The following is a 26179-nucleotide window of genomic DNA, read 5'->3' on the forward strand; positions in this document are numbered from 1 at the left end:
GAACATCTACCTTAATAACTCATCTGGGTGGATAGATAAGGTATATATCGGTCATGTTATTCCTTTTCAAGCTGTAGGTTCTATTCTACGGGATAACGATACCTTTGTTATATACAAAGGGAAAATGTTTATGTTAGCTGACAACCTGCCCATTTTGGATAAGTAAATGACAAAAAGACAACCGAGTTGGCTGCTTGGCTTATACTATTACCACACGAGGTTCAATATTGTGCTCATATCATAGGAGGGTATATGGCCCAAATATTCAATCATCTTTGCCACTCCTAAAAAGTGTATGGTATTGACCTCTCTCACACATCTGGTGATGGGATCAATACCATGGCACAGATGAAAGGGAGAAAAAGAACAGGAAAGATATAAAAAAGTACCTTTCTCTCTCAGTTGTTTTTCCTATTAAGGTATATTTTGCCATGCTTTTATCGTATTGGAGTAGTCGCATTTGTTCATCATTGGTATCATCTTACAGGCTTTAACTTGGTTTAATGAGTAAAGGTTTATGGAATTGTTAATCAACTGGTTAAGAAAGAAAAAAGGAAATGCTTAAATAAAATAGAAAATGGAACACAATGAGACGAAAAGCTTGATATTCTAATTTTGATTGAACTTAAATTGTTAAACATCAAGCTTAATTAGTAGGATAGATGGGTTTGGCACTTCATTGGCAGCCATGATCTCCATCTCCATCTCTTCTGCTTCAAAAGTTGAGTGAACTCCATATAACACATAGAATACAGTTATCAAGCATGTACATATAGCAAACCTTAGGAATGAGAGCAACTTTAGTGTTGTCATAAGGAAGACATTAAGGAAAATTGAAGTGGCAGCCGGCCAAGGCATGAACGGCACTGACCACTCACTAGGCTGACCAAGGCAAGGGACCATGTACTGGAAGAAGGCTGTAATGGTGGTCATGATTCCACCAAATAGAGGTAATCCCCACCATTGCTGTTTCAGTTTCCATGAAATAGAGAAGCCTACTGCACTTGATGTTAGGAGGAAGAGGAAGGACAGTGTACGGAAAGGTGGATTTTTGCTTGTTATCACATATTTTCGATAGATAAGAGCATTGGCCACCAGGTAGAACACCAACAATGTGCTGATGTTGATCATTTCAATCACTATTTTCAGGTCTGTGAAGAGTGCTATTGATGCTGTGCAAAGCCCTACATCATGGAGACATAGCAATTCTCTTTATTATTTCTTTTTTTTTCCTTCCTGAAATGACTTTATTAACATAGTAATAATCCCTCCTTTATGTGATTTTTTTTTCATGTTGATGTGATAGGCTAAGAGAACACAGTGATAACCACAATTACAATATGGTTTGTTTGACTGAAAAAATATATTATTTTATTATTTCATGTCCCCTACATGAAATAGAATACTTCCCCTTGATCATGAGTTCAATGATGATAGATACAAGGTATATCTAATAACAACCAGAATATGGTTTTAAAATGCAAATCATAAATGTTTTTCATGGTGAGCTCTTCATTGTTAATTTTTCTCTTTTTTTTTTTTTCCTTATAAAAGAAGAGGTCAAGTGCGAGAAGGGGGAGGGGTTTGGATATAAAAGAGAAATTTGTGTAGAAATACACCAAAATGAATTATCAAGATAGCCTTATAGCAAATGATATCGAGCACTTCCCAATTATCCTTTGTCATTCCCATGTCATGTACTCTTTGTGAAGTGTAAATTGTAAGTTAGTACAACATAAAAGGTTCATGAAGAAGTTACAAAATTTGGAAAAATAACATACCCAAAAAGAGTGTGGCATTCAATGGGGTGCCTGTTGAAGGATGCACCTTAGATAGCCAGGATGGCACTAGCCTGGCCCTTCCTATAACACAGAGGTACCTGGCTTGGCCTAACATGGCAACCAAGAGAGAAGCTACTATCCCCAAGCTTGCTCCTGCCCCAACAACATTCCCCGCCCACTTCCAACCAATTTTTTGGAAAGCCATTGAATACGATGCCTTTTCAGATATCTATACATCATATGAAAAGAATGCCATATAATTGTATATCAATATTGTTCCACTAAGAAAAACTTGACATCTATATTTTTGAGGATTTTGAGTTTTGTTTGATCAAGTTTAAATGATTGACCTGATTGTAAGGAACCATCATACACAAAGCCAAGGCCATGAGGCAGTAAAGTCCCGAGACAATGAGAACAGAACCGACGATACCCACTGGAAGGCTTACAGGAGGGTTTTGGATCTCTTCAGCCAAGGTTGAAACTGAGTCATAGCCTATGTAGCTAAAGTAAACTTTAGCTGCTCCTTCAAACACACCTCTAACACCTTTAGGAGCTAGCCCTCCTGGCTTCACCAAGTTATCGACACTCCCATTGCAGAAACCGACGATTATAATGAATCCAAAGAAAACAACATGAAAGATTGTCATAATAAGGTTCAAGATTGAGCTTTCCTTTGTACTGCAATCCCAAAAAAAGGAACATCCATCACTTTCTAAATCTAGCGAAACAAGAATAACAATTTCTTTTTGTTTTCCTTCAACAAATTATAAAAAATAATAAAAAGAGTAATAGTAATTGTTAGCTTGATCATAGTAAAAACAAAAAACGACAATAGATTAATGGGAACAACAAATAATAAATCAGAAAATTTGTTCATGGACATAGATCCAATGACACTAATCACTCCAGTCGAAAGACCAAACCCAATTATCCAAGCCACTAACTAAAATAAATGCCCCACTTGACAAATTCTCTGGTTAAAGAAATATGCAGCTACAAAACCCTGCCTGCCATAAGATTAATAGAAATAGTTGCAAACAATATTAAAGAATTTTGAAGTACACAACAAAAAGGTAGTTAGAGATCTAACCTATGGCATAGGCAGAGAGTGAGAAGAAGAATAACAGCAACAGCTATGAAATCCAACTTGTTATCGCCTTCTAGCAATCCATTAACTTCCACTCTCCAGGAGTTTGGATCGCTTACTCCAAAGGCCGAGCATAAATACTCTGTAAAACTTCTTGCAACGGCGGCGTTTGATAATACATACTCCATTAATATGTTTGCTCCAGCTAAATAGCCCACAAATTCTCCTATAACATTCCAAAACAATGGGAAATGGAGAAGTTGATGATATATATTGCTATATTATAATAATTTCAATCAAGAAATGGAGAAAACAAGTGTTATGATGTAATGATGTATACCAAAAGTCATTCTCAGGTAACTGAAGGCACCACCAGCAACAGGGATCTGAACTGAAAATTCAGTGTAACACAAAGAAGAGAGGAGTGCTGATATTCCAGCAATGATATATGATATGAAGACAGAAGGACCAGAGGTATCGCGGGCTACAGTTCCTGTAGTGACAAAAACACCAACACCTAGCATTCCACTTATACCAAGAGCTACTAAATCATACCACCTAAGTTTCCTCTTCATATCAGCACCAGACCTTAGCCTTACTTCGTTAAGCTCTTGATCTGGGGTCCATGTTGCTAACATTCTCTTTCTAAGCCTATGAGGGGTTTGGGAAAGAGATTGGAAATAGTTGAAGCAGAAAGGTTTGTTCTGTGTGGATTGAATGGTTGCCATGTTTGAGAAGGAAATGAGTTTTTTTGTGGCTTTCCATGAGAAGCTAGAGGTGAGGGTTTAAATATGCATTTAAGGGAGAGAGAGAGAGAGAGACGGTATATTTGGCTATTTGCAATATTCTTTTTCTAAAGTTTGATGGAGAACCAAATTGGTGTCCCTTAGCTTTACTGAAAGTACCTACTTGTCCTTGGGTGTATTCAGACTGACAATTATACCCTTTAATCTCTCCCCTATACAAGCAGCTTTTTATAGACCCAAGACTCCAAAGGGGTTCTTCTCTTATAGAAGCATGCAAAGAAAAAGATAGAAAAAGGCCAAGCCATTTTGAAAACAAGTTTTATAAGAGAGACTTTGACCTAATCTTTTGGATTTTACCCATCTTAAACTTTGAAAAGATATGATAAGCATCCCCATACACTTTGTTAAAGCAAGTAAAGCTTGCTTCAGTCTCAAGAATAATTGGACTTGATTCCTCAATAGAACATCACAGTTGCAGCAGATACAGTAGTGTAACAATGCTCTCTTCAGAAAATCTTGAAATTTAAGAGTGTAACACGTGCATATGCACTAAAAACAAAAATTGAAATTTTCTCTAATTATTTTACCAAAACTGTGACCACTGACCATATTTGGTCTGAATGATGTATGATTAATTCAAGGAATTATGAAAACTGTATATGTTTATATAATTTTGCATTGAAAGTTCTGCTTAAAAGTGAAACCAGTTGGCATATGGTCTTGAAATATGGTAAATAATGTTGACAGTTCTATAATATGATCACTTTTTAGAAAATAATATCAGATTGAGTATCAGGTATATAGAAAGCCTCTCCAACAGCATGGCTAGGTTAATTTTCACAGTTAAGAGTATCCATCATGTGATTTCTTCCGTCACTCTGAAGATGCCTTTAAAGCTTTTTCTTCCTTTTCTCATTGAGAAATAAAGCTTTCGGCGCTTCACTTCTATGGTCGTGCAACAGCTAGGCTAAGCAACAGATTGCAATCCTGTCCTTTCCCTTATTAGGCCTTTTAAACCCTCATTACCTGTTAAAAGTATAGAATTCAAGTAGACGGCCTAAGTTCATCGTCACTAGTGCTTTAGCAACTAATTCAATAAATAAAACAGATAAAATCATGTTTTCATTAGCCACATATATAAAAACAAAATGAAAATAAAAGATACCAAGATAGCGCATTTCACCATCAACAGAGATAGATAAAATTATCGATTAACAGTCCGTACATTATGCTTCTAAGTTGAATAGGTTCTGTTTTCACCGAAATATATTGTAAGTTTGATGATTCTCTCTAGCTATCCTTTTGGTAAAGTTCATGGCATTTACAATTGGCTCAAGTATCAAATCAGTTGGACAATGCAATAAGTAATTAATATTTCAAGCATCTCGAATATATCATTTACCAACCTTCTGAATTATCAAGATTTGGTTTCATCTTCCTGATGAATGTACCTTTTTCCCATCTAGTGAATTCATAGAGGCTATAGCTCTATATAGTATATACCTGTTTTTTATTTCTAAATAACATGATTTCAGCCTATTCCCAACTTGATCAGTGCTCGAGAAGCCCTTTAATTAGCCTACAGATAAGACTCAAGGATACTGCATAAGCATCCAAGAAGGGCTTTATATGTAACTTTCAGTAAAAGCTAGAAAATGGATGGAAATCGGTTGTGACAGTTGATATATAGTTGAGATACAAAACCAGAAATTTGTATTAAAACGCAAGTGGGAGGTGGTGGTGACCACTCACCATTATTTACCTCCATCTCCGAGCGAGCCTATCCTAGTGCTCTCTTCCTTTTTGTCATGCTTTTCATTTTGGTTTTCTTTTCTGTCCTCAAGACTCATTGTCACGGTTAAAAGTCACTTCGTCTTTGGCATGAACAAAAGCCAATATTCTGGAAAAACTAAAGAAAACAAAGAGAAGAGCGCCCTTCTTGATAAAATTTAATTACAAACCTCAAATCCAATCATCGTAACACCTCCTTATATTGATAACAACAGAACTCATGAATTTTTTCTTGATAGTGATTCTAAAAGCATCCATTGCTGAAGAAATTTCATGTTGAGCTGCGTGTCACACATGTCGAAATGGGACACAGATGTTTGCCTGTATTGGACTGTTTATATGTCAACATCTACATGGATTTCGATACTTGTGGAGGATAAGCTATCAGAATACCCCACTTGGAAGTGTCCACACTCCATAGTATAGCTAATCTTCAAGTGGTTATCTAAATTTTAATTAGGATTCAAAGTGAAATCATGAGTCGTTAAGTGGAAATGGTTTGATATAAATCAAAATGATGAAGAATAATGCAATTAGAAACCAATTAAATTCCATATGTATGTGCTTCTTGATTGATATGCTTCCTGTCATATATTGCTTCACAAATTGAAGCGATTAACTTCACCAAAGACTTCCAGTGAACACTGAACAGCACTACAATTAAGGTCAAATGCAACCAATGCTTAATTACATAGTTAGTTGTTAGATTAAATAGTATTAATTCCACTGAACTATCAAGGGAAAATGAAAAAGAATAAGATAAGTTCCCCTTCTCAAATCTCAATCTTCAAAATGAAACCCTTGTGGAAGAAGAAAGAAATTTTTATTTTGAATTATGCAATGCAATTTGTATAAAGAACTATATATATATATATATATATATATATCTAAGAAACTCTTCACCGGAGTTGACTCAAAAAAATTCCCAATCTTTGTAAAAATCCATCTATCACATTCCTTGTTTGTGTTTGATCCATTAATAAACTTTTTGCTGCACAAAAGGCCAAAAGAAGGTTGACTTCAAGCTACCATTGTTGCTTCATCAGCATGCAGCCAAACAGGAAGAGGCTGCCATATCTAAGAGTTCGTGGTTATAATTTCAAGAAAGATGAGATATTTAAAACCTTGGAAATGAAAAAGAGGAGACCAAGTTGTTTTCTACTGTCCTTCATTTTGATCTCAATTGAGAACATAATGAGCACACGGCTGACCTCAGACATAAGATGAATTTGTGACAATTATATATAATTCCTCCTCACTTATGACATAAAGCTCTTAGTCTTTGCCTTACTGATCATAGTCATCTCTGTCTTTCTAAAAGTCCAATTTACAGTTAACCATTTGGATTTAGCTTTAAACTAAAGCATTTTAGCCATGTTCTTGTGTAAGATACCACAAACTAATCACATATAATTGAGATATGGGTACTGGATTTTTAAAACCTGTCAAAAAGTAGTAAGCATATTCACACAACTAAAATAAGTAGAGCATTAGGGGAGTGGAATTTATTTTTCTGTGCTTTTTTCAAAATGATTGGTACTTAAGTTGCATTCTGGAAGGTAGTAGGAAGCTCTTGGATCCTTTTGCTTTTAATTTTGTTAAAGCGGGTCATCTAAATTTCCGTTGACCTCACTCTTCACCTCTCCCTCCTTATCGAGTGTTGTCAAAGTACCTGTTCTGTTAACTATATTAGTGTTTTCTTGTGCCAACGGCATTTGATTAATTGGGGGAAGCAGATTTTTATATATGTTTGGTATGTTATATTTTTTGAAATGTAACTTTGTTACGGGCATCACATTCCCGCAAAACATGATAATCTAATTCCCTTTAAAGAGGATAAAAAAGTTATTTTCTCATATTATAAGAAAGCATAACGACACTTTCTCAAGATTTTAAGCAATGGTTTTTTTTATATACTAAACGTTGTAATGTTATTTTCTTGTTCCAGCAATCTAGTTTCATTGGAATCATGACATGCCATTAGCCCATGAGTTAAACTGTTTTGTTTTTATTAGCAGAAGAGAAACTTCACTAATGAAAAGGTGAAAAAAAAAAAAAAAGAATATTGAGGAGTCGTTTCCTGCGAACCATGTGCCTTTTTGGCGGAAGGAATCAGCCTGCATAATCCTTAATTTTAGGTGCCTTTTAAACTTTTCCTTGTGCAACTAGCTTTCTGGGATTTAGTAGCTAGCTAGGATATAGCCTGTTAATGTCTTTACGGTAACTTGTAACTAGCCAATGATCATTTATCTTATTGTTGTTTCCTTCTTTGAGGAAATTATTCGAAGTTTTATTATTTCCAATCTTGACATATAAAATAAACGGTTTAGTTTAGTTTTTTTATGCAATTTGTTTACATAGTTATTTTTGAGAGATAATATAATATCTAACAAGTCTGAAATTTCAATCTTAGCATTAACTTACCAAAGGAAACGCATTGTTTAAAAATACCGGTTAATGTATTTAACAAGAATCCACTTACTCTAATGTAAATTGTTTTCTTTTATTTTGTAATTCGCCAAATTTGAATGACTATAACATGTTTAGCAGCTGCACTTCGATTGAGATTAATTTGTGCAAGCAATCCATGCAAGGCCCCCCCCCACTAATCAAGAGGTTGGCATGGATGTATTAGCAACCTAGTCTTCATCCATGCTTATTATCATTATATACTATCATGATCGATCAATTAAGAGCTACTAAGCTATAGAGAGAGCTTCCGGAGGCTATTTATCGACATCCTTTTAGATCCATTATGGCAACCTGTTATCATTGTGCAAATGAAGCATGAAGAAGACACCTTTTGAATTTCACATGACTGGTGCTGTTATATAATATAAAGCAAAATGACAGCAATTTGTTAGAGAATGATTATAATTTCATTACCACATTCAATATTTTATTAGCAAAAGCCAAAATTCAAGGGTGGTAATGGGTAGAAAGTTGAAAACCAAAGGCTCACAGAACCAATTCCTAAACCAATAAAATACTTGCCATGACTATAAAAATCATAAACTAGATTAACTTCAGGAAAACTAAAAAAGATTATCCTTTTAAACCTAGAGTTAACTCAGTTGGTTCATGCTAACGCTTTTTACACAGACTTTATATATGGACCAAGTGATTACATATAATCTGAGGCCTTGAGTGGCTATGATCGCCATCTACAGCCGATCTAATTAGTGGAATAATTATGTCATGTAGAATCTACATGGTTTCCTATTTTGGTTAAAACATTTATATAGTGGGTTTATGAGATCCAACAAGCAACATAGACCAGTATTTTATATCAACTTTACATAATGGAAGCTCTTCATAATGTGATCACCTGCATAACATGCCACATAAAAAAAACCAGCCTTTTCCTGTTCTTGTTCTTTTTTTCTCAGCTATCACGGTTTCAGTTGGTTCTAAACGTTTCAAATCAACATCCAGATTATGAGAATCCTACCCATAAGGGAGAAGAATGTATATAATAACTATGGTGTCAGGAAATGAGTTAAATTGTTAACAGGAGAAATGTGTATCAAAGCTAAATGAAAGTGGCAAAAAAGTACATAATGTATACAGGGAATACGGAAGCTCGAAAAACTCACTCAGGACAAAAAGAGAACCTACAGATGTAATTAATCTAATAACTATCTTTCACGTACTAAAATGATTTCGTACAATGTTAAGATGTTGAGAATTTAATGTAGTTAATTTACATGGTCTGCCATGACTGAAAAGAAACCTATTATTTCTACTCGCGGAACAAAAAGAAAATGGATTAAATAACTCTTCCATGGCCCGCATGCTGCAAATTTTAATATTTTCTATCTTACATGCGCAGGCTTGCCAATGGAAGGTGATATATATGCCTGATTTGCACGGAAAACCTACATTAAAATTAAAGGAGAGGTGGAAGACTGATGTTTCATGCCTTGGATGAGCCATTGGTTTCTATCCCTTAAACAAGATGTAAAGCCAAATAATATGCTAAGGAGAAGGATAGGCAAAAGCAAAGAATGTGTAAAACCAAGAAAAAAGGTCTCTACAAAGTCCACACAAGACACTACTTTTGAGGCTGGACACCATAAGGCTTGAACATCACTTTTATTCTGTGTCTGCAAGGAGTGCTTTCAGCATCAATTCACTTCAAATAAAGTCTCAACTTTCATAGCCATCAATGTAAATGCCACTTTCACTAATCCAACCAACATGAGCTAAAATCTTCCTATGTTTTCTAGCATGTGTCCTTTCCATGGACACCACTAAAATAAAATATTTCTATCCCTATGTGTATGTATCCATTGGAAAAAAAATGGAAAATACAATTCACTCAACTATCAATGCAATTCAGACATGATCAATGCATAGTGTATATCTGACTTTAAGCTAAAATTTGTACAGGTGTCAGCATTTTCTAGAAAATTCCAAGTAGCCTTTGGTTTGTAGGGTCAAAAATAAGGACCACCAGATGGATGCATCTGAAATGGGGAATTAGGGTTCAATTTCCACTATTGTCAGGAAAAGGATGAAGATAAATGTAAATATGTCATGGACAGCCACCAACTTTTTGATGATCAAACATTAACAGTGGGTAGCAATGTTTCAGGAATTCCTTTTAAGAAGTGAATGCAGCTGTCACGAATTGACATTTATCACTATTCATACCAAAAAAGAATTGACATCTGAACATTCTCCTAGCTTTCATTGAACCAACATCTGAAGGTCGGGTCTAATGCCAACTAGCATAAAGTTTTAGCAGAAAAATTTTCTACTGAAGTTCACTGCATTAGTAAGAGCAAACATAGATGCCTTCCCCCTCCCTTCCCTACCCAATGCGTATATATACACACACACACACACACACACATAGATATACCAACTGGTTAATTACTCAGAGATCCATATTTTCTAATTGAAAACATAATTCTAAATGATCTGATCCCAACATATCAACATCCAACAAAAATAGTCAGTTGACTGGTTCTCATAGGTGATTGGGGTTCAGAAAGCAAATTATTTTGCCTTTTCTAAATGTGCGTATCTTTTTGATCTTCTTGTATATATGTTCTTCAGAAAACAACAATATTAAGACATTGACAAGATTGATATAATCATTACACTTTATTATCTTCACTTGTCTTGAATAAGTGGAGTTGAAAATCAAGGCGTATATCAGAAAAAAACACCATGATTTGAATTACTTAGATTTTTACGACTTCATGAAAAATCAAGTTCATTTGGAAAATTTACATCAAGTTGCAAGCCTTAGTGCACTTGTTTTGCAAGAAGATAAGGTGAATCTTTAGTAGTTGCTAGTTCTATGGTGCTACTTGCTACACGTATATATCTAGAGATCATGTTTGACTGATAGGGATAGCTAACAGGCTATTGCTTTCCTTTCTCAAGAATCATTTCAAAGTTCCTTTTCTTATATGCAAAATCTGAGTTCACTTGCTCCTCTGCCTATCTCTTTTTGGGTATTGTTACACAAGTTTTAGGAATATAAAGTCTTTTAAAGAGACAAAAGAATAGAATATAAATGAATGGAGGCAAATCTCATCAATAGATTAAGGACAGATCAATGTAAGAAAACTAGCTTAAGTATCCATGTAATTTAGGAGAAAGAGGTTTTGCTATTTAGGTTAGAATGTTGTTCTAACCTTATTGAAGACACTCTATGTACATATGCTGTCTCTTCATCCCATTGATCGGTTGGGGTGCAAAGCAACAGTATAAAGCTACTACTTGCTTTTCTCGTTGTCTCATATAATACACTAAACACTTTCCAAAGACTGACCTCCAAAATTTCAATGAACAGAAAATGGTGGAACACAACAATCATCTGTTTACAAGTCAAAAGAGCCTCAATGGGATTTGATATTGAACTTTCCACAAACAGGACATCATCAAGGATAGCAACAAACCACTAGCAAAAAGCATTTGAATATTTTTGGAATATTTTAAAACATGGTGAGCAATATATATATATATATATATATATATATATATATATTCATGTTTGTTGATGTTTTGGTTTCTCAAGACAGGAAAATTCAACTCAAGTAAGAGCAGAGTTAACAGCCTGTCAAAGGTGCATTTCAGTTCAGAATCAAGATAATAGTACTGTCTTGGTAAGTGAAAAGGCTGAGATATCAAGCTTCTAAATCAAAATGAAGAATAAAGTGAATATGGAGTTATAACAGACATTTTTCACATAGTTTACTACAATATGACACAGATAAAGGCTAAATAGATCTGACAGAATGCCAATGGATTTATCTATTCAAGGCATAGAAGGACAATAGAAGTAAAGAACCAAAGATTGAAATGGAAAATCTCTCTTAATAAAAGTTGGCAATGCTACCTAAGCTAAGCTCATGTGGCAAAGGTACAGCAATGCTGAATAAAATATCCATTTCTAACTCTTTTTCCACCTGTATCTTTTGTATGCATAAGTTGGCTGACAAGAGTCACTGGAGCTGTCGGCTAACAGGATTTATGCCAAATGAGATAATCCCCTCCAATCCCTTTGCTGACACCGATCACATATTTAGATTTGAAAAAAAACAGAATCCCAACCTTTCTTAATGGAAAAAATATTTGTGTTTAAAACAGCAGTGAGAATATTGTTTTAGAATAAGTGTTATCTATCTAGCTATTATATTAGCAAGTGAGATAATCAAAATAAAGCTATTGGAAGGGAATTTCATGACTAAGAAAAAGCCATTAGAAAGGGGAATTTGTAACATATTAATGCCACTAATGATAACTTTAAGGAAAAGAAGTTTTAATGAAAGAGAAAGATAATAAACTTTTCTCTCACAAAAGTAGATATTGTATATCATAATATTCCTCATTTGGTAAAGCCTGATTTGAGGCATCCCACCAAAGAGTTGAGAGAAAATGGGAAAGGAGTGGTGAAGGGACTGGGTCAGTGGTGCTTGCGGTGGAGGTGATGGTGCCTTTTATTTGTGGGACCTCATCAATACTTTCACTCGCAATGGTCATCTGCAAGAACCATGTGGAAGTTCTTGAACCAGCTGTTCTGTACTCTCCATGGAATTGCAGGTCTCCAAGGGTGTTGGCCTTTTTTCAAAGGTTAAACACACATGATAATCTTGTTAATTTAACCCAATTTTTTTGTACAAATGATTCCAAAATTCTCCAAAATGCTTAAAAAAAGCTGACTGGCTATCTTAGCATAGGTTTGGGATTTAACTAGCTTATTAATTAAAAAGAATATGTTATGCTTCACAAAGGTACAAGTACTGACAGGTTTTGGAGTAGAAGTAGTTCTGAAAGGAATAAATCTTTCAGAATTTTCTATATTTAGTGGAGATAAAGTTCATGCTACATTGAATCAAACACTAGAAACAAATCAATCAAGAACTAGATCCCTATGGAATTTGAACACTAGATTTAATTATATTTGTAGGGTCAATCTCTAAATTACATCTAATTCTAGTATTGCTATGTTTCGCAGTTTTTATTGACTTGAAAGTTCAAAGCAATTTGGAAGTCAACCTCAAACAGTGGTTCATAGTGCTATCAGTGTCACTGTATTCAGAGTTAAGGGCTTCTAAATAATAGTTTACTGATCATGGTTACATTATTTTCCAATGATTTTTGTTCCTCCTTTTCTAATTCATTAGCTAAGTTTTGCATCTTTTAGCTACCCCAAACTCGGTGGCCCAGAATCCACATTGTCAATTTTTCTCTGTTCATGGATGAATGGGTTGCTTTCAAGCTCCCTCTGTCATGTCAGCTCCGTCGTTCCACCTGTAAGACCCATGTGATGGAGAGACAGAGCCAAGATCTTGTAGTACTCAGCCGCCTCCTTAAACAACAAAGATTGAGCTTCATTTCTCTTAGCTACATTATCAATACAGCCTATACAAATCTTAAGGGAAATTTTTGACTTTTTGCTTCATTACAGATGCGGAGAAGGAAACTCCCAACATTATTAACTTAAGCACTTGACTCAATCAGTTCTTCACAGTAAATGAGAAACCTGCAGTCGAGCGATAACAAACATTGTTCACTAACAAGGCTCAATTTACAAAATTCGTTATTTTTAATATAAAAATTTTAGTTTCAAAACCTGTGTATGATTTTTTATTGAACTTGAATGTATGATTTATGATTATTATTTTTAAATTATCAAACATGATATATTTTATAATTTAATATGAAAACTTAGAACAACTTAGATTATAGGTTAACAAAAAACACTGCTCCAGTTTAATATCATGCCCTCTGTGACTACAGTGCTTTATCAAGCAAATAACGTGACTGGGTTTTTTCGAGTGCATCGTACCTTAAACTTCTAAAATATCCTTTAAAGCCCTTGATTCTATCAACGATAGTTTAATATTATTCTGTGTAACCTTAAAACTTTTAAAATACCCCTAAAACTATCTTATAAAAGAGCATTTTAATAATTTTTTATGTACTAAGATTCAATATACTTGTAAATATCTTGTCTCAAAAAATAAAAAAAAAACTCTCACATTTAATGACATGAAAATATCTAAACAAATTAAAAATAGCTTCCATGTCCTTCAAATATAATAATATATACTTAAAATAAAAAAGCCCACAATTTCACAAAGCCCAAAATTCTTACCCAATGAAACAGAAAATAGAGGCCCATAAAATCAATATACCTCTGACAAATAAACCGGCCCATAACGAGATATAGCCGTTTGAAGCAAACAATACGGCAGTATAGAACAAGATATAGCCGTTTGAAACCAACATGTTCACCTTCTGTGATTTTCCCACCAAGGATGAGTGCAACGGAGGCCATCCAATGGCCGCCCTTATCTCGTCTCTCTCAAATACCTTTGGACAAGTTCCTCTATCCGCCATTCTGGTATTTCAGAGAAGAGATCCCAAGGGAAACATTCAGTTGCTCATGGCATGGCAAAGAGAGCTGTGGGCTTATAATGAAGTAAAGTCACTAAAGGGTAGGGAAACTCTACAACTTAGTTGATTCAGGCTTGAACAGTCAGCAGCAGTGGGAGGCTTTCTTGCTCTTAGTTGAAATGCTTGAAGAGTATTGTGCTCACCTTGTAATAGCTGCTTGGAATCATCAGGTACCGAGCAAAATCCGCTCTTGTTATAAAATATGGTTTGAGTTGGTTTCATTACATAGATCATAGACCTTTGTTCACCTGTTTTTACATTGATAGAGTAACCTATGATGATAGTGACAGAAGAATGCTGACGGGGAGTTTTATTTGGAATAATTAGCAAAGCTAATTTATTGGATAAGCTATTAATAACTTTAGAAGTAAATAAATAATGCAGCATGTGATAAAATGGAATGAAGTTTTTAGGCATCTTGGATGTGTAGCAACTAGCATATGTTCGAATAAATATGTTATTTATCCGCAAAAAAGAAAATGGAATTCTCTCATGGTCCTTTTAGGATTCTTTAATTACTTGTTGGTTTCAGCATATAGGTTTCTGTCAGTCTCTTTATATGAAGTGGCTCAAATTTCTTTGCACAGGATATATGATGAAAAAATGTTGACACGCCTGTATGCCTTAGTCGACTTATTATTTGGAAGGTTTATCTATGCAAGCAATCAACTTTTTTTTTTTTTTTGTAGTAATGGTCAGCTTTCCACTTTAATGGCATGCCTATTAGTTTGTTCTCTAACACGTTATGTCCCATTCCTTGCTGTCAAATGTGAAGCAACCTTTATTTTCTTGTGCTAATGAAGATACCTTATTGTATCTTACATATTGTCTTTAAATATTTGTTGCTCTCTTTTTCGTAGGATGCAAAACTTTTTTAGTACCTCAGTTCTACGCTGCCTGCCTGCTTAACTGTAATGGCTTCGTGCATAACTTTGTTGCTTTAGTTTTCTGTCTTGCATGATAACTTTGTGGGTACTATTAGCAGAGGTGTCCAAAATCAGTCAGAAAGTCGGGATGAAGTCTTTTGCTGGTTATCAATGTTGTGGAAGCGAGGCTTTTGTCATGATAATCCCCAAGTTATCGACGTCTTGCTAGCATGACATTAATTAGGGGTAAGTTAATTTATGATTTATCATAAACTTAGTGCTACTGTGTTCCTGCTCTCTTTCTTTTTGGCATAATGCAGTTAGATGCATGATGGAAGCTGTGTGAAGTCAGTACCTAAAATTTTCATTCTTGGTCCATTGATGGAAGCTTTGAATGATCCAGTGCACCACCATGATTTTGGTTTGTCCTGAATCTGAAAGCTAGCAAAGAATATTTTGTGCTATGATATCACCAAGCGCAATTAAAGAAGTAGATTATAAGAGATAAATCTTAGAATTCTTTCACTTTTTGAGACTTGCCCTTGTTTCTTCTTTCTCAGTTGATGTGTGACTTCAGTACACAAACAAGCCACCATTGTTTTTACCGTTTTCTTTCTCTCTATAATCAAGCACCTGTCATTGACGTGCAATCAAATACAAAATGCATTTTCTTCTAAACTTCCTCGTGTTTCAGTCCAAGTTTCGAAAGCCTGGAGTAGCACGAACTGACTAATTATGTATGTTTGGAACTGACTTAGGTTGAGCATCTTCATAAATGGTGTCTCCCTTATCCTTTCTTTCTCTCTTCCTCTCTTTTTCTTTTTTCTTTTATTTTTCTGCCCTTCTAGTTAGCCACCTAAGTAAGATGCTTTTATATAAAATTTTCATGTAATAATGTTGAAGTTTGGTTCTTGCTTTATTGATTATTGTCTCACACTCTACATTAAATTTGTGCAGTTGGTGGTCTACTACAGCTATTTGACTGGTAATACTGCTTTGAATCTTGTGAGCTAAGATAAATATTTCACCTGGTTGTTTCTTTGCTCGATTTTTAGGTAGTGAAAGAGTTCTACTCTTCAAAAACGATTGAGGATGCAGCTAAATTTTTGCATCAATATTCAAGTTACCTGGATGCAAGTTATGCATTATATAGTAGAATGCAACTTATAGAAAACTATAAAATTGAGTTAACTTTGCAAGAAAGATTTATTTATATTTATTGTTTTTCATTCTCAGTAATGTTGTCACTTACAGGCATTTAGTTGGAAATAGGCTCTGCAGAGCAGTTGTGGTAAAATTATGAATCTCTTTTTTGAGCTCTGCTACAATGACCTTTACCTTTATGCTGGAGCATATTTGTTCTCATGATTTTTGAAGTAATAATGGATTCTAGATACTCAAAAATAACACATGAAGTCTACAGATTCTTTATGTGATTTCTTACATATATGGTAGTTGAAGAAACTATATTTCTTTAAAATCCTTATTCCAGCTTTTTAAAAACTCATTCTTCCCATCTCTTTTTTCTTATTACTTTCATGTTCTATGTGGTTGGTCACCCTAGAATTTATTAAATTATCATAGGTGTTATTTTTCATCAAGCTTTGGGGTCATTGAGTCTACATTTTCTCTCGTAAATAACCCTAAACAATGTTTGTTGGTGGGACAAATCCATTTTCTCAGTTTAAGAAACAAGATTGCTATGCATTACAGATTTATACTTTCCACATAAGATATATACCCATTATGTAGTTAAGAACTTGTTCAGTAGACAATCATCATCACATTCATGTTCAATAAAGAGAAATCACCATTACTCCAAGCAACACAGGGAAAAGAATGCATCTTGATTAGTATTTGGAAATTTTACCGATGCTTGATTAATCTCCAATTCTTTTGCATCTGAGAGAGAGATAGAGGGAGTCATTTCATTCATAATAAAGAACCAAGGAATAGCTCATAAGAATAACGATAATGTGAAATTCCACTGTACATCACCTGTAGGCCTTTCATTACAGCTTTCATCTTCTTATTATTGCTTGATGTGGATCCACCATTCTTCATTTTCTTTCCAGGTTTCTTGGCTTGGAGGTTGGTTAAACATCTAAGAAAACTTGGGATCAGAATTCCCCAATTGTCAAAACAAGTAGGAGTCTTGGAATATTTTGGCTTTCTTTGGACGGAGATAATCTACCAAAGCAAAAAATTAAGGAATCACAACTGCACTGTCATAATAATCACTTTCAACGATAAAAAGCCTATGGACCCATTTTGGTTGAAATAGGTTTTTCCTTCTTCTCTTTAAACCACATTGCTTCTACTTTCCTCCACTTTAAATGGACTAGACAGTTGCTATATGTATTCATTTATTCAAGGAAGGAAATATGTCACCAAACTTGAAATTTAATCATATCAAAGTTGTAGCACAGTATCATTAATGAGAAAAGCATCCTGGTAGACTAATGACCCGAAAGTGGAAGAAAAGATAAGGATCCGAGGATTCAATAGTTCTTATAGGGAAAAAAAAGAACACACACAATATCAATCTCAAAATCTTTTTCTGGATAAAAGTAAATGATAGAATAAGTTAAGCCTTAGTGGGATACTTGGTTTGAAGGCTGCTGATCATTGGAAGAAACTGGGTTTGACTGAAATGGTGTGGACGACGCTGATCGAGCAGACTCCCGTAGGCGCTGAGAGTAGTGAAGAAGCTCAGCTTTTCTGTTGTAACCTTTACCAGCTGCACCTCCATGCTTATGTTGAATTATCTCTTTTTGGATGGTGTGATGAAGATAATGGTGGCGATGATGGTGGCTTTGTTTTGAGAACGCCTTCATCCGGGGCTTCTCCACGTAAACGGTTACCAACACCGCTTTACAGCATGTTGCCTGAAACTCATTTTGCGAATCATCCCAAGTTGTATTATCTTCATCATATAAAAATATCAGAAGCTGGAGAGGAAACAAGAGGGAGGAGGCTTACCATTTTGGTCGGCATGTTGCTGACAGGGAGAGAATTTGGGTTGGAGAAATCATCGGAAGATGACATAGTTAATGTTGCAAAGACAAGATGTTAAAAATGCAAAACCAAACAGAGAAAGCCGACTTTGGAATCATTGGTCGGATCGATCAACCAACCTCATTGTTATATGCTAGAAAGGTTCCAAATATAAGAAACCATTTGATGGAATTTCAACAAACTGATTAGGGACATTTTGACTAAGAATACCCTACCTTAAAGAAAAAGTGAATCCCATGCAAGAAAATGGTGATTGGATGAAGGAATAATATTAACTACCTTTAACAATTAATTTCTTAAATATATGGTACAACAACAACACAGCATATTTGCCTGATTTTTGAAAGGAAAAATATCGTAATCAATAGTTAAATCAAGTGGCTGATGAATCACCATTCTTCTGTTCCATTGCTTTCCCCTTGATTGTCATTTCTAAACTTGACAAAAAGGTTGCACCTAATTACTAAAAATTTCTGGAGTTCTCCATTATTTACTAGATACTTATATGCAAGGTGATGCCTGATACATTGTTATTGAATGTTTTACTTTGGATCGACTTTTTTTTTTTTTCTCTTTTTTAACATTATGGTTATATACGAGCAAAAGAGTTGCAGCATGTCATTCAGATGTCAAAGCATTAACAGAAATCTTCATATTCTAAGCATTTCATCGACGCTAAAATCATACTCACAACAGCAGGGTGAAACTACAACTACCACAGCAGAGGTGAAAAAAATACATGAATTGTTAAAAGGACAAAAAACAGCAATTCAACTAGTTATTATTGGAACTGGTATCATCCAGCCAAGTTGCTTGCCATTGCTTGTCATAAAAGGTTGTCTCTTCAATCAGCTGCTTGATGTTATCTAAATCTTCATTCTTCCTGATTAAAAGAACTCCCACAACAGCTACAAACAATAGTGTCTTGCAAAAGAAGTTGCCCATTTGGTCAACCAGACCTAATCCAGTCAAGCTATCAACCAGATATGCCATGAAGAACCCTATCATTGCTGCACGACCTGCATAAAACTCGTTACAATAAACTAAGGTTAAACAAGACAGTATTGCTTCTACCTGATCCACACTCTATCAAAAGACTTATCTTCGTCAAGAAAGAGAATATTATATATTTGAACAAACCATTAAGCAATTCAGCTTCAGGTAGATGGAACCTCTTCATCCACGCCCACCAAGGTATGATGGAAGTGTCAAACACTACAGGGTCATCATTACTGGTAGTTTCCGGATTATCCTGGAGCCATTTTCTCCTCCTCACCTCTGAGAAGGAGTTCAATGGAAGCTTGTTACAAACAAAGGAATCACAGAATCAACAGGAAATATTACACTTACCAATATAGCATATATATGCCTCAATGGATCCACCCTCCTTGATATCAAACAGAAATAAAACATGCAAACAAACATTTACTGTTTACTAAAAACAGAAGGCTGACACCAATAACCGATAGCTGCCTTTTCCCTAAGAACTTTCATTCATGAAGCTAATATATGAATTTAGTATACTTCAGAATCTTTCATGGGAATCCACTTATTTCAACTCTGGAAAGCATAAGAATGCAAGAGATGGGATATCCCAAAAGAATCATAAGGCAATTACGCTTGCTAATAACCTAAGCCTGGGCCTTGACAACAACTAATCACAAAAGGATTCCTGTTGCATCTTCAGGCCTAGCCGCTAACCACACACCGTCTTTCCTTTCCTTTCCTTTTGGTGGACTCCAATTAGGGTTCTTTGATAAATATCCTTTTATATTTAAATGGTTATCAGAGTACAAGCCGACTTATGGTTTTTTTAATGATTGAACGAGTTAGTTGTAGCAACATTTTTCATTAATTCAGTTTCAATGGGACAGTAGAGCTTGCACTGAAGCTCTAAAACATGCTATAACTCCAAACAACTACCAAATATCCACGTCTAACCCTTCAGAACTTTGAGATTATATAGCCTTAAAGGCTAATTTGTTTTGAATCAATAATCATCCAGTTCATTCACCTGTGATCAATAATTCAGGAAGCCCATCGGCCACCATTACACCATTCTTTATACCACCTTCCCATTTTCACCTAAACAACCTAGTTGTATGACACCCAAGATGGGCAACTGGCAGTCAGCGAGAAAGCTTTTCTCAGTAACTCTTTGAACTACCATTCTTTCTCATACTAGCAATAACTCACAACAACTACCAAATATCCATGTCTAACCCTTCAGAACTTTGAGAAAATATAGCCTTTCACGGTAATCTGTTTTGAATCAATAATCAACCACTTCATGCATCTACAATGAGTTGATTACTTGGGAACTCCATCACCATAATTGTTTCCTATTCTTTGGACCACCGCATTCCCATTTCACCTAAACAACCTCGTTGTACCTCACCCAAGATGGGCAACTGCCAATGAGAGAGAAAGCTTTTCTTCACTAACACTTTGAACTACCATTCTTTCCTTCTCTCTTATCAAAGAACAAGACGAGGACAAAATGCTTAAGTTTGCTTCGAAGGAAATGTATTTTCTATTAGTTGCATTAAGACGCCTTTCAATCAACTTTAGGATTTTAATCCATATAATAATTCAGGTTTACATGCAGAAAAAGTGAAAAAAAAAAAAAAAAACAAAATTCACAAGAATTGTCACTTTATTATAATATTGTTTTCTTGGGCAGAAACCAAGAATTGGTCACTTCATCCATGAAAATGGAAAGCTGCCAAGAAGCAATTAAATTACAAATCACCAACGAAAATTTAAAAAATAAAAATTCTTACCAGCATCAATAACAGCATCCCAATCAGTGCTCCCATTTTTCTGGAACTGTTTCAAGTCCCAAGTTCCTCCAATCCACCTAGGATCCTCAAACTTGCTCAAAGCCTCAACTTCTGTGCTCGTAGCCACCCCGTTAGGCCCGGCAGACCCCTCCATGGCCTTTTCAAGTACCAGGTCTTTCTGCTTGGGGCTTGGGTCTTCAGCAGCAGCAAGTGAAGCTGAAACCCCAGCTCCATTGTCTGGTAAAGACTTGAGAGAGGAAAGGAGAAGAAAGGGTCTCTTAAGACGGAAAAAAGGAGTTGGTTTGTGAGTGAAATGGGGTTTGACAGAGAAGGAGGTAGGAGGCGGAGAAAATGAGGCCATGGATATGGACATTGATCTGTTTTTTGAGTTTTATTTTGTATGTTGAGGTTTGGGTTCCCGATTAAGTGATGAGTTTTTTCTTTTTCAGTACAGGTTCATTGGCTGAGTTTAGTTTGTTTCAAGGTGGGTGGGGTATTTGTGAGGCTGTCACCTAATCCTCTTATTTACTGGAGCATATACTTACTTTTTTTTCATTATAATTTTATAATCATTTAATTATAATAAACACTATGTAATAATTTATTATTTATAAATATAAATCTCACATAAAATTTTAATAAATATCACATAATTTTAAATTATTATTAATTAATTATATTATAATAATTATAAATGAAATTTTTACTTAAAATTAATTACATTGCGCATAGACTTCTTCCTCTGTTAATTTTATAATTTTAAACCTGATGACAATGATAAAAATTTAATATTAAATAAAACACAAAAATCAAAGGATTTAAATTTTAATAAATATTTCCAATAAGGTTTGACTCTATAACAGTAAAGATATTAATTACGTGAGTTTAATTTAATTAATTTTTAATTAATTGATATATTTGTTTGTTTAAATATACCATAATATAATATTTAATTGTAATTATAATTTTTATGTATAATTTCAAAAAAATTATATAAGTTTTATAAAAATAAAAAATAAAATTTATATTTTATTTATAACAGAATTTTTATATTTTACATATATTAAATATAAAATAAACAAATACAGCCGCGGCAATTACCGAATCTACTCCCAACCAAAAACAATTGTTTATTTGGTCAGTTTCGGGGTTTATATTTTATAATTGTTGGGTTTGTTAAATTTTTTTGTTGCTATTATTCTCTTACTTTCTGCCAAAACGCTGCTCTATCGAAGTACCATGGCCATCAATGGAGGTCGCAACTGCAGCCGCATCGAGCTTCGCGCTCCACGCGCACATTGTATCACCACCAACCGCCTCACGAACCGTAAGCCCTAACTGAACCCTAACCTCTCCTCCGTCAACTTCTTTCCGTGCTTCTCTCTCCACCAACTTCCTTTCTCCCTTTCCGGTCTTCGGCAGCGTCTCCGGAGATTTCTCCGGTCTCAAGCTACCAGCCTACACTCGCAACACAGCTTCTCTCTCCCGGTCCAAGCCCAAACGACGTGTTGTCACCATGGTACACATTCAAACTGTTCTAATTTAATCCAAATTTCTTCGCTTTACTTATATAGGGTTTTCAAATTCATTTTTCGGTGATTGACTTGAATTTTGTGGATAGGTTATTCCGTATTTGTACAAGTATAGGATAGTTTACTTGGGAATGTCGCTTGTTCCTTCGGTCACAGAGTTGATACTGGCTGAGTTTCTTTTCCTTCAATATGAAGATGCGGAGAAGCCTATTTACTTGTACATAAACTCCACTGGAACAATCAAGGTACGATTTTCTTATTGGAAGTTGAAGACCGTGTTCTAGAGGTATAATTGTAGTTTTTTTCTGTGATTAGTGGCATCATAATTTGCATTGGATGCTAAATGAATGATAAAAATGCAAACTTTTGTTTAGAAAGTATTTTGAACCTGTCTTATTTTAGTTTCTCTAAGGCTTTGCGAAAAGGATGAGGATGGAAAACTTGTTAATCCAATAGTTAAAAATTATAACCACTTTCCTTAGCTTAACCATTAGATTAAGAAATTTCCATCTTCACCTCTTTCCATACTTCTTATCAATGTACTGAATCAATGTGAACTTAGTAAATAGTTTCTGTTTTCTTTTTCTTTTGCATTATTAAGGTACTTAAAAGATTAAACAAAATGTCACATTTGTTTGCTCCCTTTTTAACACTATTAACAGGATTTTTCACTTTTTTCAGGGTGGCGAGAAGTTGGGTTATGAGACTGAGGCTTTTGCGATCTATGATGTTATGTGGTCATTACTCTTTTCTCTTCTTAACTAATGCTTTATTTCAAAATTGACTTGTTTTATAAGCTGCACAAAATATGAGTTTATTAAATGTTGGAATAATCTGAATTCTCTTCCTGGATTCAGGGTGGTAGTTTCAGCCTAGATTTCAAAATCCATCAGTATCAACTATTCTTGAATAGTGAATGCATCATTCTTTGTGAATTATGCTGGGGCCCTTGTACCATCCACATTTCTATAGCCAGTTTTTAGTCATGATGAGGCCTAGTCACTTGCAGATTTCTTCTTCATAGGCACTGCTTAGTTACTAGCTGCCTTATGCTTGGAAACATTTCTAAATGTATAATGTTCTACAAACCTCTGTATGTCCTTGTCCTTCCTGAAGAGCTTCCAAGCTTTATTTATGTGTTTCTGAATACTTTCTTTCACTGCAGGTATGTCCAGCCTCCTATTTTTACTCTCTGTGTTGGTAATGCCTGGGGAGAAGCTGCATTTCTTTAAGCTGCTGGTGCAACAGGAAATCGTTCTGCTCTTCCTTCATCAACAATAATGATAAGGCAGGTTGGTTGTTGGACAGTAGATCTATGATGCTTTAAACTATCAATTTCTTCTAATATGTTTGACACGTTTAACCTGAATGTTTAATATTTATTATTTTTTACTCTGCCAAGCTGCAGCCAATTGCTAGATTTCAAGGTCAAGCAACAGATGTTGATCTTGCAAGAAAGGAAGTAAAAAATGTGAAAACAAAGTTGGTAAGAAAATAATCTACTTAGTTAAGGATTCTGATTATACACCAAACTTACATTTGAAAACTCCACGGTCCAGCTTAAACAGCTCTGTATTTGCTTGGACTTCTCACTTCTATGACTAAAATGCAGACTGTAAACTGTGTATATTTGTTTTTAAATTTACTCATTAAAGTTAACTTTGCAAACTTTGCTGTTGGATTTGCATCCAGATTTGAGCTAATACAACTGCATGTTTTATATGGATTATACACAAGGTGAAACTCTATGCAAAACACCTGAGGAAATCACCTGAGCAGATTGAAGCAGATAGCAGGCGCCTAAAATATTTTAGCCCCAATGAAGCAGTTAACATGGCATCATAGATAAGGTTCGTTTACTTGAAGGAGTTATTTGTTCTGTACTAATTTTCATGCATTGCTTTATTATATTTTTCCAATAATATTCCGCAGGTATTATATAATGAAAGGAGTGCTGAAGATCGTGGTGTTGTTTCTGACCTAAAAAAGGCACAACTTATCTGAACATAGGAGAGCTTGTATTGTGACTGTTAAACCGCTCAGGTAAAACCATTTGTTTTCTCTTGTTTTCTCTTGTTTTCTCTTGAATTGTATGATTGATTACATTGCATGTTATATGTTCTAGATATCTTTTTATACAATAGCTCTCCACTAAAAATAAATGGTTATATTTTAGAAGGCAGTATGTCTAAAAGATATTTTTTGTTTTCCACAATTTTGATGGAACTTAGACTGTAGTAAATTAAGGATACTCATTACCACAGGATCCAATTAATCTCACATCTATTTAAGCATGGATTAATTTTATAAAGTATTGATATTTAGATGCATTTTGACTCCCCATGTGGCTTCTAGTGTTTTTAGATATGTTGCCAAGCAATATACTGTGATGTAGCTGGGTGTTGGTTATGTTGTGCAAAATCTCTACCTCTCAAATGAAATAATTTATTGTCCTGTTTATGTTTAAAGGCTTTGATTGGTAATTGTGGAGGTTGAAAGTGGAATAAACCTTTTTAGACGTGTTATGCCTTTATCAAACGTTAGCTCTTCAATCTCTATCATGAGCCCCTCTTTCCACTTCCACACCCACAATGGTCCTAGGTTCTTCCCGTAACTAGTACATTTCTTTACTAGTGTGTTCTGGAATAGAAAAGTATTTGCCTTGTTGTTTTATGGTCTCGCCACCTTTGCCATCATTGCTCTTTCTGTCCACTCTAAAATCTGCAGAAAAAAAAAAAAAAATTGGAAAAGTGCATCAGCTATTGTTGCTTGTTTGACTATATGTTCATATGCTTTACACCTTGCATTTGCCTTTTTGTTGTTTGCTAAGTTTGCTGCAGTTGTATTGAGAATGATTGAAGAGGAAATTTTGGATAGTGGTGTGCTTTTGTTGCACATAATTGCTAGTTTAGCTCCCTCATTACGTTACATTTTTCTCCTCTCTTCATCCTAAACATCACAAGCGTCAGAATGAGATTCTAATTCTAAGTTGAAGATGGTATTTTGCGTATAGACTATGGAAGTATTTCGGTCCCAATTCTCAACAGTGTCTATTCCATGATTTGCTCAAAGTGTCAATGACTTGTTAATGGAGAGTGATGTCATTATTTAAGCCAATAAAAATGACTGTCACTATGTCAATACTCTTATTTTTCTCTCTCTCAATCGTTCTTGCCTATCTTTCTGAAATGTGAGAATATCAGTTTAATTGAAATAAAGTACATAATACATGTTTAAAGAGATCAGATTTTTTGTCAAAATTTATCTTTTCCAATATTTTCTACCTTCTCTAAAAGGATGTTTACTGCAGCACGGTATAGATTGAGTTAAAGGATGACCAGAGAAGCTGAGAACAGCCTGTACTCTGTTCGTGGAGCAAAGGCTTGGGAATGGGAAAATCATAGTCATGGTTATGCTGTCTCAGCACAATTATCAGTCAATTCTATTTTAGTTGTTTAACCCCAATTAATTGCAATTAAAATTTTGGGTTTTTTTTTTTTTTTTTGCCTTGTTTCAGAAAAAAAAAAAAAAAAACTTTCCTGCGTCACACTAACTACTCTACTATAGATAATTTTGAAGGGTGAAACGTGCTTTACGCTTAGATTAGATTATTGATTGAAACTGCATGTAATACATCAAATATGAACGAAGTT

The 26179-nt window shown here is 34.8% G+C and overlaps 3 protein-coding genes, 1 long non-coding RNA gene and 1 pseudogene across 7 annotated transcripts; 2 read left to right on the forward strand and 3 right to left on the reverse strand.

Moving 5' to 3' along the window:
* Positions 1 to 613: 613 nt before the first annotated feature.
* On the reverse strand, positions 614 to 3661 carry LOC111286483 (cationic amino acid transporter 6, chloroplastic-like). The gene is made up of 5 exons (XM_022876480.2): positions 3212 to 3661; positions 2875 to 3097; positions 2132 to 2462; positions 1782 to 2010; positions 614 to 1184 (listed from the first exon to the last, which is right to left on the reverse strand). Exons 1-5 carry the CDS (start codon positions 3597 to 3599, stop codon positions 634 to 636), a joined length of 1722 nt encoding a protein of 573 aa, XP_022732215.2. The 5' UTR covers positions 3600 to 3661; the 3' UTR covers positions 614 to 633.
* Positions 3662 to 13758: 10097 nt separating this feature from the next.
* Positions 13759 to 16733, forward strand: LOC149513957 (uncharacterized). Of its 2 annotated transcripts, none has more exons than XR_016329039.1 (3): positions 13759 to 14497; positions 15313 to 15614; positions 16151 to 16733. It is a non-coding gene; the product is annotated as an uncharacterized LOC149513957 (long non-coding RNA). The 2 variants fall into 2 exon arrangements; XR_016329038.1 differs by having other exon boundaries at positions 13778 to 14497; positions 15313 to 15439; positions 16151 to 16650.
* Positions 16734 to 16893: 160 nt separating this feature from the next.
* LOC111276796 (uncharacterized) lies at positions 16894 to 18737 on the reverse strand. 2 transcript variants are annotated; one of them, XM_022862649.2, is made up of 4 exons: positions 18176 to 18737; positions 17800 to 18081; positions 17192 to 17383; positions 16894 to 17095 (listed from the first exon to the last, which is right to left on the reverse strand). In XM_022862649.2, exons 1-4 carry the CDS (start codon positions 18239 to 18241, stop codon positions 17060 to 17062), a joined length of 576 nt encoding a protein of 191 aa, XP_022718384.2. In that variant the 5' UTR covers positions 18242 to 18737; the 3' UTR covers positions 16894 to 17059. The 2 variants fall into 2 exon arrangements, with proteins under 2 accessions (XP_022718384.2, XP_022718373.2); XM_022862638.2 differs by lacking the exon at positions 16894 to 17095 and having other exon boundaries at positions 17102 to 17383.
* A 111-nt stretch (positions 18738 to 18848) lies between these two features.
* Positions 18849 to 21499, reverse strand: LOC111276786 (light-harvesting complex-like protein 3 isotype 2, chloroplastic). The gene is made up of 3 exons (XM_022862616.2): positions 20995 to 21499; positions 19352 to 19489; positions 18849 to 19230 (listed from the first exon to the last, which is right to left on the reverse strand). Exons 1-3 carry the CDS (start codon positions 21365 to 21367, stop codon positions 18986 to 18988), a joined length of 756 nt encoding a protein of 251 aa, XP_022718351.1. The 5' UTR covers positions 21368 to 21499; the 3' UTR covers positions 18849 to 18985.
* A 592-nt stretch (positions 21500 to 22091) lies between these two features.
* Positions 22092 to 26124, forward strand: LOC111276806 (ATP-dependent Clp protease proteolytic subunit-related protein 4, chloroplastic-like; annotated as a pseudogene). Its single transcript, XR_016329040.1, has 8 exons — positions 22092 to 22513; positions 22616 to 22771; positions 23208 to 23263; positions 23692 to 23818; positions 23935 to 24012; positions 24264 to 24376; positions 24459 to 24569; positions 25837 to 26124. The product of XR_016329040.1 is annotated as an ATP-dependent Clp protease proteolytic subunit-related protein 4, chloroplastic-like (transcript).
* Positions 26125 to 26179: the final 55 nt, after the last annotated feature.

This window comes from Durio zibethinus, chromosome 17, assembly GCF_047325235.1.
Source record: "Durio zibethinus cultivar Kanyao isolate XHJ-2024 chromosome 17, ASM4732523v1, whole genome shotgun sequence".
NCBI lineage: Eukaryota > Viridiplantae > Streptophyta > Magnoliopsida > Malvales > Malvaceae > Durio > Durio zibethinus.